Here is a 15,265-nt window from a genome sequence, read left to right as displayed (position 1 = left end):
CGTTCACCAAAATCATGAACTTTCGTTCAGGTACAACACTGGGGGGGCATCAATGGCTGTGTTTATCCAAGCTACAGTCGTCTTGTGTCTTACAAATTCAGAATGTAATGAATTAGGTTTTTTCTAATTTAGTTTAGCACTCCTGAATGTTTGTCTGCTCTCCTAACTTTAGACATGTGTAGTACATATTAAGATATGTCTATGATTTGACCATGTATCTGCAGTATATCCAAAGTGCACTGACAAGACCACAGGATTACAGGAGATCATGCTATTACATTTAAACTACTAGTAAACTGTGTATTTATACATGAAAAGGAAGATTAAACCCACACTTCAATCCCAAACCTTGAGATAACTCACTCCATGCCTTCTTCTTTCTGCTGTTGTGAAGTATTTTTCTAGTTTTGTAAATAACGTTGAAGGCTGTATGAACATTTTGAAAGTGGCATTGGGAATTGCACAAAGGATTGTTTGACATTTTAATCCACATTGTGTTTGTCAGGCTTCAGTTCTCACACAATATTGGACTTTGGCCAAAACCAGCATCGTCTGCAGTAGAAAATGAAGGAAAACTGTAATAATTTTGTCCTAGTTTCCAAAGGGTTTATCCAATCAGAATGCTGCTTTCAGCCCCTAATGCCTGTTTGACCAGGAATACATTTAACTGTTTTTGTGTTTATGGCATTGATTACATGATCTGTATTCATAAAATTAACCGCCACTTTTATCAATTTACAATAAAAAAAGAAGAAAAAAATCATCAATATGAGACAAAAACAGTGCATATTGTTTTGACGTGCTGTCGCCCAGCCTTAATTTAGTATTAGCATAGATTACATTACCAGACTTCACTTTGGATGTCCTTTTCTATTGAATTATGTGAATGGAGAGAGGATCCAGATGGCCTTAGTGTGCGTTTCCCGAGGAACATGCGTAGCCAGCACTCGCATGAAACCGTAACTTGATAAATAGCTTCTTTTAACAAACTAGGGCTGGAGTCAATTACCATTCAACCCCTGTCTAGGCTCCGACAGTCAGTGGGCTCTCTCTGGACTACAATCGAAAGGCCCATCTTTATAAATTAGATTGTGTGGTTCAAAGTGAATAAGCTCACTGGGAGGCTGGGACTGGCCACTTCCAGGATACAAAGCAATATGTGAACAAATTACTCTCCATTGACCAAACCAAAAGATGTGCTTAGTTAAAGCCGTGTGCTAGCTTTTGTTTTGTTTTTAGAAGAGATTGGGTTACTGTGCTGCTATTGCTGCATAACATACAATAATAATCTGAGTTTAGAGCTATAATCGATTAATGAGGCAAATAATTAGCCAACAAATATTAAACATCGACCGATTAATAAAGTAAACAACTACAGCCTTTGTCATTTATAGGAATTAATCTGAAAATACAAGCACAACTTTCCCCAGAGAAAGAACATGCAAACTCCACAGAAAAGCCCCATCCCATGTTGTGTCCTGGTTTGGACCTGGTTTAGACCTGGTTTGGACCTGGTTTAGTCCTGGTTTAGCCCTGGTTTAGACCTGGTTTAGACCCGGTTTAGACCTGGTTTAGTCCTGGTTTAGTTCTGGTTTGGACCTGGTTTAGTCCTGGTTTAGACCTGGTTTAGACCTGGTTTAGTCCTGGTTTAGACCTGGTTGGGACCTGGTTTAGACCTGGTTTGGATCTGGTTTAGACCTGGTTTGGACCTGGTTTAGACCTGGTTTGGACCTGGTTTAGACCTGGTTTGGACCTGGTTTGGACCTGGTTTAGACCTGGTTTAGACCTGGTTTGGACCTGGTTTGGACCTGGTTTAGACCTGGTTTAGACCTGGTTTGGACCTGGTTTAGACCTGGTTTGGACCTGGTTTGGACCTGGTTTAGACCTGGTTTAGACCTGGTTTGGACCTGGTTTGGACCTGGTTTAGACCTGGTTTAGACCTGGTTTGGACCTGGTTTAGACCTGGTTTGGACCTGGTTTAGACCTGGTTTAGACCTGGTTTGGACCTGGTTTGGACCTGGTTTGGACCTGGTTTAGACCTGGTTGGGACCTGGTTTGGACCTGGTTTAGACCTGGTTTGGACCTGGTTTAGACCTGGTTTAGACCTGGTTTGGACCTGGTTTGGACCTGGTTTAGACCTGGTTGGGACCTGGTTTAGACCTGGTTTAGACCTCTTCCTATGGCAGTTATAAGGGGAAGACACAGATCAGACACGGGTGGAGGGACATGAACATACGTGGACCATAAACTTGAAGGGCCGTATGCAAATGAGAGCTTTATCTGAGGAGGTGCAGTGGAATGTCAATGAGGCCAGGCAGGATGTGCCACAGCAGCTGCTCCTTCTACACTGTTCACACATTATGTACTTGTGTTTATTCAAGTAAAGATAAACAAGGCTTAAAAAACATATTTTGCCAAAAATAACAATGACTTTGAAATGCACTGCTACTCTATCCAAAAGTTCCTATATCGACCATGTAGATTCAGATTCAATACACGAATAGAACTAGATGCAGCTGGACTTTATTTGAAATCCGACCAGGATGTGTCAGCTTTCAGACAAGAATTGCATTTGCGATTAGATTTCCTTTTTCTTTTCTTTTTTTACCCTAAATCAAGATTCCATTCACAGTGCATATATTAGTCCAGGAGCATTAACACTTGAGAGAAGACTGAAACATGAACTGCTGATTAACTAATATAAGAAGCCCACTCAATTCAGAACATCAGGATTAAAGTGGGCTCACACTTGGGCACAGCGGCGTAGCGGTTGTGCACAGCAGCTTCTCTTCCAGCGCCAGGATTCCCCTGAAAAGGAGACTTTGAGGTCGTGTTCACTTTGTGCACTTCAGGAGAAAATCAGCACTCGAGCTCATCACGTCATCGGCCCGGTTCAGATCAAATGAACTGAACTGACTGAGGGTGCAGTACCGCCTGTCACCAGAAGGTAGTAGTGAAATGGGGGGTGAGAGAGAGGGAAGGACATGCAGTAAATCATCTGACACTGTGGCACTTAAAGCCTCGACCACCGGGCAGCACCACGTTACATTTTTATTTAATGAAGTCTAAAGTTTGGAGTCACAAGGTCATTGCAAAGTTATTATCTTTAAATTAGCACCACAACTGCATTTTTCGAACCTGTCTGCTCGTCTGTTGTCTAATTTCCCTCACATGCGCTTGCCAGGCACATATTTCCCTTGTAAGTGATTCCTTTGCGCTCAGGTGCGCTCCAGAAGAGCTGCGGGGCTGAAGTGCACTGTACTGAGACCTCTGATTTGAAATGGTTTGAAAGTATTTGGCCAGAAGCGCTCCAGAGTCGGCTCCAATCGTATCAAGTGCTCTAACCTCAGTGGGACTAGAAAGAGACAGAGAGGACAATGCAATGGAGATAAAATACAGGAAGTGTGAATGAAGCCACAATTACAAAAATAATTGCAGTTGCTACCGTTCGTTACCGTTCTAATTCAGTTTTTGTTTGAATTGTGATTAATCTTGCGGCTTTAGCACCAGCACGTAGAACCACTCCTTCAGTCTATTAAGCCTGTGAAAGTATCCTTTTGTGTTGAAGCGCCTCAAGGTTACACCCCGAGTGCTTTTGATGACTTCAGACATGTAGAAGGCGCCAGCAATCGCCCACCAGAGACGCACTCAATTACAACACACACAGGACATGCACGCGGACCAAAATCAATCCCACAAAACATGTCCAGAATACGGATTGCCGTGGCGCGGGGAGGGGCTTCGGGGACCGCGGGGCCTTTTATGGACTAATCATTCAGGCCGCACACCCCATATTGGCTTTTACCCTAATGAAAAAGGTGTGTTCATTTTAACCTTAAGCCGTTGTCACGCTTTAGCTGTTACTATTGTCAGTGCCAGTGCTGCCTGTACAATTTAGGCTCTGGGTTATGGTCAAATAAAAAGCAAAGGGATCAATTAGCACTCTTTTATATCGTTTTATATCATTAAAATGTGAATAATAGAATGTATGTTTGAGCTGGTAAATAAATGTTCTATTGCAAAACGCTCAAGATTAAGTCGGCTTTAAGCATGCAACACACTTAATAAAGTAAAACAGCAAAATGTTTCAGTAAAATTAAACAAATCTGTAACATTAGGCAAGCAAAGCATTACACAGCTTATCTGTAAATGCATTCAGGGACAAATAAAGGTAACTGGAAAGTTCCAAAGACTGGCATTAAACGTATCTTGGATTGATCAAAAACGGATTATTTTACTGCCATACTGTGGAATTTTTCAGACAAAGCAGTAACATCTCTGTGGAGACAAGCAGGTGTTGGACCCTCCATCAGAAAACATCAATGGCAATTAATTTTATGCTGTGAAACTTTATTTATTTATTTATGTATTTATTGATTGATTGATTGATTGATTAATTGATTGATTGATTTAGTTAGTTAGTTAGTTCGTTAGTTTGTTCGTTATCTATTTATTTATGTTGCACATTTTTACTCAATCCTAGTTTATGTCGTGTGATATGATGATGCCTGAAAATGAACTATTAAAAAAAGAGTTTATAAAAGGTAAATGAAAGTGCAAAGAAGATTCCCCAAAGCCCCAAAGCCCTTTACATCAGTATTACTCCCCGTTTCACACTCCCTCCTCACTTACTCGCAGCCAAACGCCTGCTTTTCTGGACCATTAATTTTGTGTTAAAAAGAGAAAATGCAATTCATAGATCAAAGCTGAGGGAGGTTTGTGGTGATGTACAACTCCAAACCCTCAACACATGAACACAACTGCACGTTCAGCAGCTCTGGTGTTAGTATTAGCAGTAGTAGAAGTAGCAGCAGCAGCAGTAATGTATGTATGTATGTATTTATGGTTATTGTAACTACCGTGGTTTTTCTCGGTCTAAAAAAGGACATCACGCTCCATACTGATGTTTGTGTCCAGTCAGGTTTAATTGCAGATTTGAAACTTTGACACCTTGACACCTTGACACCGTGAAAACTAAACAAAAACAGAAAATGCATCAGCAATAATGAATTACAAAACAGTATGAGACACAAACATAAGCATATTTACCGTGTTCGCCAACATGTGACCATTGGTAGTTAAGTGGTTTTCTGGCAGACGCTTGTCTTTTTCTTTTCTCTAGCCAGTCTTTTCTTTTACTGTTCTGTTTCACGGCTTCTCTCCCTCTATCTCTCTCTCCCGGTCTCTATTTATACTTCCGGGGTGACGCCCGTGGTCACATGATGACTTACACCGGTAAATATTAACTTAAATAAATAAACAAATAAATAACAAAACAACCACAATGATGCCTGAGCCAACTTGGCGAGAAAACTCCCATGAAAATAAAAATGTTTGAGAATACTGACCAAATAGCGTCAGCTACAGTTATTGTTTTACCTGTTGGTCAGTTGAGAACACGGCCGGGGACAAGAAGCAGCACAGAATCAACACAAGAACAAACTACACACAAGCATTACTCACATCAATCATTCAAACAGTTTGAAGACAAGAAAGAAAGACTCAACGTGAAAGTATTCTCTAAATATTCAGAGTACAGTACTGATTGGACCAAGTAACAGAATATATTGCAAAATACATTTTATTGCAGGTATGTAGTATTATGTAATACATTTTTAAATAGTTCTTCCCATAACTGTTCAATACGATTTTAAATTACACTCTTATTACCGGTACCGTATTTTCCAGACTATAAGTTGTACCAGCCAAAAAAAGCATTTTAGAGAAGAAAAAAACATATATAAGTTGCACTGGAATATGAAATAAGGTTATGAATAAGTGTGAAAATAACAAAGAATATCGTAAGTCGCTCCGGAGTATAAGGTGTATACAGTGTATATTTTTTCAATTACTTATCTCACTATTTTGAAAAGAATTGTAAAAAGAACAACAACAAAAATTCCGAGCGCATTGATTTGGATAGGGTGTGTGTGTGTGTGTGTGTGTGTGTGTGTGGGACAGGCCTGCACTGAATCACCACAGTATTGATTGTATCGTGTGCTTTGAGCCTGCACGTCTCTTGTATCATGTGTTTTGAGCCTGCACGTCTCTTGTATCGTGAGCTTTGAGCCTGCACGTCTCTTGTATCGTGAGCTTTGAGCCTGCACGTCTCTTGTCTCGTGAGCTTTGAGCCTGCACGTCTCTTGTATCTTGAGCTTTGAGCCTGCACGTCTCTTGTCTCGTGAGCTTTGAGCCTGCACGTCTCTTGTATCGTGAGCTTTGAGCCTGCACGTCTCTTGTCTCGTGAGCTTTGAGCCTGCACGTCTCTTGTATCGTGAGCTTTGAGCCTGCACGTCTCTTGTATCGTGTGCTTTGAGCCTGCACGTCTCTTGTATCGTGAGCTTTGAGCCTGCACGTCTCTTGTATCGTGAGCTTTGAGCCTGCACGTCTCTTGTCTCGTGAGCTTTGAGCCTGCACGTCTCTTGTCTCGTGAGCTTTGAGCCTGCACGTCTCTTGTATCGTGAGCTTTGAGCCTGCACGTCTCTTGTATCGTGAGCTTTGAGCCTGCACGTCTCTTGTATCGTGTGCTTTGAGCCTGCACGTCTCTTGTATCGTGTGCTTTGAGCCTGCACGTCTCTTGTATCGTGAGCTTTGAGCCTGCACGTCTCTTGTATTGTGTGCTTTGAGCCTGCACGTCTCTTGTATCGTGAGCTTTGAGCCTGCACGTCTCTTGTATCGTGAGCTTTGAGCCTGCACGTCTCTTGTCTCGTGAGCTTTGAGCCTGCACGTCTCTTGTATCGTGTGCTTTGAGCCTGCATGTCTCTTGTATCGTGAGCTTTGAGCCTGCACGTCTCTTGTCTCGTGAGCTTTGAGCCTGCACGTCTCTTGTATCGTGTGCTTTGAGCCTGCATGTCTCTTGTATCGTGAGCTTTGAGCCTGCATGTCTCTTGTATCGTGTGCTTTGAGCCTGAACGTCTCTTGTATCATGTGCTTTGAGCCTGCACGTCTCTTGTATCGTGTGCTTTGAGCCTGCACGTCTCTTGTATCGTGTGCTTTGAGCCTGCACGTCTCTTGTATCGTGAGCTTTGAGCCTGCACGTCTCTTGTCTCGTGAGCTTTGAGCCTGCACGTCTCTTGTATCGTGTGTTTTGAGCCTGCACGTCTCTTGTATCGTGAGCTTTGAGCCTGCACGTCTCTTGTATCGTGTGTTTTGAGCCTGCACGTCTCTTGTATCGTGAGCTTTGAGCCTGCACGTCTCTTGTCTCGTGAGCTTTGAGCCTGCACGTCTCTTGTCTCGTGAGCTTTGAGCCTGCACGTCTCTTGTATCGTGAGCTTTGAGCCTGCATGTCTCTTGTATCGTGAGCTTTGAGCCTGCATGTCTCTTGTATCGTGAGCTTTGAGCCTGCACGTCTCTTGTATCGTGTGCTTTGAGCCTGCACGTCTCTTGTATCGTGAGCTTTGAGCCTGCACGTCTCTTGTATCGTGTGCTTTGAGCCTGCACGTCTCTTGTATCGTGAGCTTTGAGCCTGCACGTCTCTTGTATCGTGAGCTTTGAGCCTGCACGTCTCTTGTCTCGTGAGCTTTGAGCCTGAACGTCTCTTGTATCATGTGCTTTGAGCCTGCACGTCTCTTGTATCGTGAGCTTTGAGCCTGCATGTCTCTTGTATCGTGAGCTTTGAGCCTGCACGTCTCTTGTATCGTGTGCTTTGAGCCTGCACGTCTCTTGTATCGTGAGCTTTGAGCCTGCACGTCTCTTGTCTCGTGAGCTTTGAGCCTGCACGTCTCTTGTATCGTGTGTTTTGAGCCTGCACGTCTCTTGTATCGTGAGCTTTGAGCCTGCACGTCTCTTGTATCGTGTGTTTTGAGCCTGCACGTCTCTTGTATCGTGAGCTTTGAGCCTGCACGTCTCTTGTATCGTGAGCTTTGAGCCTGCACGTCTCTTGTATCGTGAGCTTTGAGCCTGCACGTCTCTTGTATCATGTGCTTTGAGCCTGCACGTCTCTTGTCTCGTGAGCTTTGAGCCTGCACATCTCTTGTATCGTGAGCTTTGAGCCTGCACGTCTCTTGTCTCGTGAGCTTTGAGCCTGCACGTCTCTTGTATCGTGTGCTTTGAGCCTGCACGTCTCTTGTATCGTGTGCTTTGAGCCTGCACGTCTCTTGTATCATGTGCTTTGAGCCTGCACGTCTCTTGTATCGTGTGCTTTGAGCCTGCACGTCTCTTGTATCATGTGCTTTGAGCCTGCACGTCTCTTGTATCGTGTGCTTTGAGCCTGCACGTCTCTTGTATCGTGTGCTTTGAGCCTGCACGTCTCTTGTATCGTGTGCTTTGAGCCTGCACGTCTCTTGTATCATGTGCTTTGAGCCTGCACGTCTCTTGTATCGTGTGCTTTGAGCCTGCACGTCTCTTGTATCGTGTGCTTTGAGCCTGCACGTCTCTTGTATCGTGTGCTTTGAGCCTGCACGTCTCTTGTATCATGTGCTTTGAGCCTGCACGTCTCTTGTATCCTGGCACCGCCGTATGCACTTAATCCTTTTACTGTTGGCGAGACACATGTGGCAGTAAATGAATGTAATGATGAAGTGCTGAGCCTCTGTCTCCGCCGCCTGCGGCTGCGACATGGTCCAGTCAGCATCTGTTTGGATATATTACCCTCATTATCACGTCTCCTATAACATCCTGACATTAACGCTTTATGATTTGGAGTTAAATCTAGTGCCAATCTCTTCACTTTCTCTCTCCCCCCTAATAGTTATTATATGAACACTATAGTTAAAATAGCATATAGAAGTAGTAGCAGACTACATTTGTGTTTTTTTGTATTAGTATGCAAAGATTGTAGCCCTTAAAATAACACGAATATGTAAAACAACACTATGTTGTATGCTATATGTGCAGTCATATGAGACACCATATGAATACACGCTGCTTGTTTGCATTAGAGATAAACCTGGAGACTTAATAATGTCTGTCGTATTATATATATTATATATTGAACAAAAGTAAAATGTCGCTTCAATGTTGCTGGGGCATCTCCATCTCCTCAGGAGCAGTGGTTCCGGGGGCCCAGACACGGGGAGAAACACATAAACTCCACACAGGCCCGGGCTGTTACTGCCTGGCTGGTTGTGGAGGGCATGTGCTGTAAAAATGTTTGTAGTTTGATTATGTTAATTCAAGATTATTTTGAGTTCTCAGCAGTGGTGGTGAATGCAGCTGTTTGGTTTATTAAAACATAATTGCCACTGATGCTTCATATTCTTACGTTTCAACGACTTTAATCAGGACAAACTCCTATTGTTTCTTTTTAGCTTGGGGCAAAGTGTTTTTTACTTCTTTTGGCACTAATCTGGTGAACAGATGGTAAAATGAAATGGTCCTGTGGCGCTGTCCTCTAGTTGTTTTCTTTCACTAAACATTCCCTGTCATGTTGTTGTTTGCTCAGTAATAAAATAATATATCTCAGTGCCTGTTTTTTAGGTTCAGAAGTTTGGCATCCCATGTGTAAAGAGTCGGCCAGACTGGAGAGGAAACTCAGGGTAAGAGCTTGTAGCATAAAGACCCCAAAGTACATTTACTGTGATCATTTGATTGCACAGATCACGCGTGTTGACAGTAGATTTTCTCACCAAATGTTAAAATGTGGTATAACACGTCTGTTCCCCTCAGGTTACGTTGATATTAATAATGTTGTTGATGTTGTGTCCAGCTGAGGAGGACATCTGAGACCTCGCTGTCTCCTCCAGGCTCGTCCTCTCTGACCGGCTCACCTCATCGACTTATCTGTGTGAGCACAAACATTTAACTGTAGCACATTTTACAAACAAACAGTTTCCAACGTGCAGCGCGGTGACAGGGGAAAACACTAAAAGGAACTTAAGAAATCATAGTCACAGTATAAAAAATAAACATTGGTTATTTGTACAATTTGCTTTAATTTGTCTCATCGATTCATTCATGTTAGAGCTGTCACAATTCACCCTGGAGACAAAAACAGAAGCTTTATTACATGGGTTCTTTGGCGCTCAGACTCCGGCAGAAGACATTTAGGGCGTGCCGTGATGTATTTATATTAGATGTCTCCGCCCGGGGTCAGGAGACTGGTGGTGGTAGGATATGATGACGAGGGAAGAGAGGATGATGAGGACCATGTAAGGGATGCAGAGGAGGAGAAGGGGAGGTGGTGGGTCGCAGCACGGAGGGTTTAAATGGGGCAGGCTGGTGCAGATGCAGAGGAGTGAGTAGGAGGAGGGAGGAGTAACAAGGGTGTGAGCCCAGGTGTAGCGGTGGACGTAGAAGGGGCGGAGTTGGGTCTTCCAGGCTGAATTCACGCTTAGCTCCATTACTAACATTTCAAACTTGATTTCAACAGCAAGAAAAAGGCTCAATGTTGATTTCGATAACACAATGATACAAACAAGACATGTATATTTCAAGTTGATAGAAGTTTCTCTAATATTAGCCAACAATGTGTTCTTATATTAGTTCTGATCAAGACTAATCTAAAACATTTCAGGAAAGGTCCAAGTGAGTTGAAGTAAAATTAAAAAAAATATGTATTATTATCACTAATTAATACTTGAGTATCTAGTTTTGCATTGATTAGTATCTGATTCTTTTGACTTTAAATCATTGTTAAGTGTTCCTGGCCCCGCCCACTGCTGTCACTGAAAAGGTGACAGTAAATGCAGTGACAGCAGCAGCTCTTATCTCTGAGAACAGACCGTGTTTGGACAACTGTCTGTCCACACTCACTGTCTGCAAACGTCTTGATTTTTTACAGAAATAACAATTCTAGAGTGTTCTTAGACTTGAATTGGGCTGATGTTGATGTTTTTCAATCAAATTCTCATGAAAACATAAAATCACAGAATAGTTTACTGCAATGCTGATTTAAAAATGGTCAAAATCATCTTGATTAATATTATCACTTCATATCTTATAATTTGAAATGTACTGGTGTTGCTTCCCTGCCTCACTTTCTCTCTCCCTCTCTCTCAGTCTAAATCCAATGGAGACGTGATTGCCGCTGTTCCTCAGGTCAATGGTCTGTGTGAGATCCAGCGTCCGGACATCATTCCTTATCAGGCTGACCACACGCCGCTCTCTGAAGACGCTCTGGACAGATACAGCTGTGCACAGGTGCAGACTGACCTGTCACTACAGCGCAAATGTCACAGAAATATGTATCGTTTACTTGAGTAGTTTCTTTTTACTGAACGCTACTTCTAAGAAAGCTATATTGTTACTTGAGTACAAAATTAAGTTACACTACACACCTTAAATTATAATTTCATGTGTGAATATCGATGTATTTGACTATTTATGTAAGTAAGGGCTAGAACAGTTGCAAAGGGTTAACATTAGGCAACAACACAATCCAGAAAAGTAGGAAATAGGTCAAAATATACAGATAAACACAAGCAAAATAAAGGCTGCGGGACACTTTGGGGAGTGTCGGGTGATCACATAAGGCGAGAACGCAAACGAATGCAGGAAACAAAGAGACCTGGAACGAGACGGACAAAAGAAAACCTGAAGTACAACTAAAAACGTAAAACATGACCATTTTAACTCTTTTTCTCCTTCTGCTATAGTCTATGGGCTCCTCGTCTCCATACACTAATGTAAGTAACTTTAAGCTGTGTTCAGAGCCATGTCATATCTCATAATCAGTGCTCTGTTTAGATAATCATACATATTCCACATTAAGTCTGTCTATAAAACGAAGAGTTAAGTTAACAATCATATTTGCAGATAGCTGAAAGGTATTTCATTCACTAACATGAAATATTAACTGTATTTTAACGTTTTTAAGCAGCAACATGTCCATTTGCAAAGCACCTTGGTCCGTGGGCATCAAGCACTTTACTCTGTTGCTTTAGCGCGCTCAGAAGCAGCACCAAACAAGTATATTCTGCACAATACTTAACACACAGCCAGCGCTCTTGAATCCCCGTTATTCCCCTGACCAGTCCACCCACTCTCTGCCTGTTTTTGTTTCTTTCCTCAGGATCTTTTGGACGGACTTGAGACCAGAACTCGGCGGTCGTCCGGTTCGGTTTACACTGATTCTCCAGCGCTCAGTCGACACGGCGGCGGCTCCCCACTGCACTGCTTTCTCCCCGGTAAATCCGCCCGCGCCGCCTTAAATAACGCCGACAAAACACTCAACGCTGAGGGCTGAAAGATCTGCTGATCCATCTCTCCGACAGATTGGTGCTTTTCGCGATAACATTTGCCATTCATTCGTTATTTTTGAGATTTAGATTTCAGCCGTGATGGAAAGTCAGTACAAAAGTAGAAGTACTGCGTTACTTTTGCGGTATCTTCTAATTTTACCCCACTATTTGAGAGCAGCTATCTGTACTTTCTTAGTCCCTTACAATGGCTAAAGGGTTATAAGCGCAAACAAAAATATATATGAACAAAAACGGCTAGAAAAATGTATTTTATTGTTTCTGTTACGTTTTATCCAGATCACTACTTTAGACGGTTTAATTCTCCTCAAAATCAGTTAAAAGTACATTTTCAAACAGTACGTCAATACTTTTACTTGAGTATCTGTACTTTTATCTAACAGTACTTTCAAACCTGAGCATAAACAGCCAAACTCATACAAACATGATGCGTTTCAGAACATGTTTGTCGAGGTATAAACACGCGGCTGACCACTAAGAATACTCTGGAATATTCGTTCTCTGCAGAGGACACGGCGCCTCCTAAAGAAAATGCCGCTTTTGCTAATTGAGACCGTTCAGATTGAGGATGAGTTGTGCCCAAAGTGGAAGGATGGGGACGTTTAAATGAGCAGGTTTCTGTGGCGTTTTGCATGCACGGCTTTCATTAGTGTCTGTCTCTCGTGCTTTGCTCTGTGGTTTGTGATTCATCCTGTTGTTCTGGCACTGACAGTAAAGAGGAGGGACAGTGTGGGGAGTGGAGTTTGTCAGCGTTTGGAGATAATAAGATACAACCGATGCTCAAAGTACCGTTATTACGAGCACGTCGAACAGAGCAACATCCACAGGGGACGAGCAGCGCTATCTATTTACATCAGTTGAAAAGCAAAGTAGTAGTGGCACAAAGTCTGCAATGTGACAAAAACAATCGACTTGATCTTCAATTGCTCCGCTCCGTCTATGATGATCCACGAATAAAGAGAAATGACAAAAATGAGCCGTCATGTTAAGTCGAGTTTATTTGTTGAGCACCTTTCATAAAGTACGCTGACAACTCAAAGTGCTTTAGTTCAACAACAAACACGTGTGATGTGTATAACAGGTTCACGTTGTAAACACATATCCAACAAATACAAAGAAATAAACAAACTTGACAGTTAAAATACTTTCAATAGTCAATAAATACACTCATATGTGCAGTTTTCTGACTTTTTCCTATTCAAAAGAAGTAGTTAGTTGTTTTGAATCGCTCCATCATTCTGAAAACCCATGATTAAAATGAACCAATGAAGAAAGACACTACTATGTATGCAGTACCTGTTGTATATGCAGTACCTGTTGTAGTATCAGGTGTGAGCCAGCTGCGTTCTACTTTCACTGTTACAGCTCTTCTGTCGTCAACAGAACACTTTGGTTTTGATTCAAAATGGTCGAAGGCTATTTAAATTGTTCAAACAATCAAGGCTAAACGTTTTATACATGAACTTAAAAAGACACATATTATTTAAACGGATTTATTTTTCCAATTAAATTTCTTTTTGTAACGCCCACAATCACAACTGCGGTTGCCTCGAACACACATAATGTGACTCTGATTCTGACATCTGAGGTATCAGACATTTCTGCCATTGTGTTCATTACGGCTGCTCGCTAACATTAGCATGTAAGTACTGTAAGTAATGTAAGTACTGGAATTTCCCCATTGTGGGATAGATAAAGGCTTGTCTTCTCTTATCTTAAGTACTGTAAGTACTGTAAGTACTATGATGATAAAATAGTCACAATGTTGCAAAACATGACCAGATTTCTCTGATTGGAAGAATCCACAAAACATCAAGGTATTCATTTTTGTCTTGTTAATAGTTGAACTTGAGCTTGGTGAAAATGCCCCGCCCCCTCTGTTACTGTCAGTGTGCTCATGCTGTGGTTTCTCTCGCTGTGATTGGCCACTGAGCAGGAAGTGGCAGGAGCTCTCCCTCTAACACTGAGCCAGTGCCCAGAGTCAGCACCACCTGCATCCACCCCACCCCCCGGCATTTCCATGTGCCAGGTACGAATATGAGGTGTGAAGTACTGATACTACTACTGATATACACAGTACTAACACAGACTAACTCCATCTGTATGAAGGGTTCAACTCTGGTTCAGTGGTTTAGTATTGGTCTAGTCCAGTTTTAGTTTAAACCAAATCCATATGGTAAAAGTGGATATAATTAAACTGTTTAGAGGAAATACTGAACTTGGTTAAAGTAAATGTCACAAAAATCAAGATGTAATCAAAACTGTTCATGTAAAACAGTTATGTTTTTATTACTTTGTTGTAGTAGTTTATTTAGTGGAAAAATAAATGTGGCATAAATAATATAACATACATTTCTAAGTGATTTTTTGTGTATGTGTCATCCAAATTTATCAAGTTGTCTTTTTTAATTTCATTACATTTATGTTATTACCAAGTTCACCAGTTCAACAATCATTAGTTTTATGAATTGGGAGTTTGACCCTTCATAGATCTAATACTAATCATTGGCATTAATGAATCTGACAGAATGAGTCTCTTCTAAGATTTTAAAGCTAACTCATGATATATATATTATGTTTATACGCATATTTTTAAAAGGTCAGTGCAGATTTCATTGATGCTGATAGTAACTCCTTATTTTACTTTATTTGTCTAATGAGCTTAATTATTGAGATCATGCATATACATGTATTCTGCATATTTACCTAATAAGTAACTTATCAATTAGTTCTTTTTTTTTTGCCTGTAATTAACCAGGAAACTTCCAATGAGATTTAGCATTAATTTTCAGAGGGGAGGAGCCTATTGTACATGTTTATTTATTTGAGTATTTCCCAGTATTTATTCTAAACTAAAAGACACCTGATTACTTAGTTACATCAGTCAGTTTCTCTTCCAACAACGTCCTGTTTTCATTTAAACTCGGCACAAACTCTTTACCAGCTCCTCCTGCTCGCACAACTCATCATTTTTCCATCTCAGTTAAAATAATGTTCATTTTGTCAAATAAAAAAATAAAAAGAACACATTGGTGTCTCAAGAACAAACTAGTTAAGCAGTCAAGAACTGTAGATATACGATTATTAAAGAGTGTATGAGTTGCACAAAACAAATAAGTGATTAGCAA

At 41.5% G+C, this 15,265-nt stretch overlaps 1 protein-coding gene across 1 annotated transcript in view; it reads left to right on the top strand.

Annotated features, from left to right (window-relative positions):
* Positions 1-15,265, top strand: part of LOC140360516 (actin-binding LIM protein 3-like) — a 64,933-nt gene that overhangs the window by 26,045 nt on the left and 23,623 nt on the right. Inside the window, exons 8-13 of the mRNA XM_072445749.1 lie at positions 9,418-9,476; positions 9,647-9,724; positions 10,939-11,079; positions 11,535-11,564; positions 11,951-12,065; positions 14,074-14,166. Of these exons, the coding sequence (XP_072301850.1) occupies positions 9,418-9,476; positions 9,647-9,724; positions 10,939-11,079; positions 11,535-11,564; positions 11,951-12,065; positions 14,074-14,166 (516 nt within the window). The remainder of the gene's footprint in view (positions 1-9,417; positions 9,477-9,646; positions 9,725-10,938; positions 11,080-11,534; positions 11,565-11,950; positions 12,066-14,073; positions 14,167-15,265) is intronic.

Source organism: Eucyclogobius newberryi, unplaced genomic scaffold, assembly GCF_026437365.1.
Source record: "Eucyclogobius newberryi isolate DKJ021-1_F unplaced genomic scaffold, fEucNew1.0.hap1 SCAF_15, whole genome shotgun sequence".
NCBI classification, from domain to species: Eukaryota; Metazoa; Chordata; class Actinopteri; order Gobiiformes; family Gobiidae; genus Eucyclogobius; species Eucyclogobius newberryi.
The sequence above is the reverse complement of the archived record's forward strand: the minus strand, read 5'-3'. Positions and strand labels throughout refer to the sequence as shown.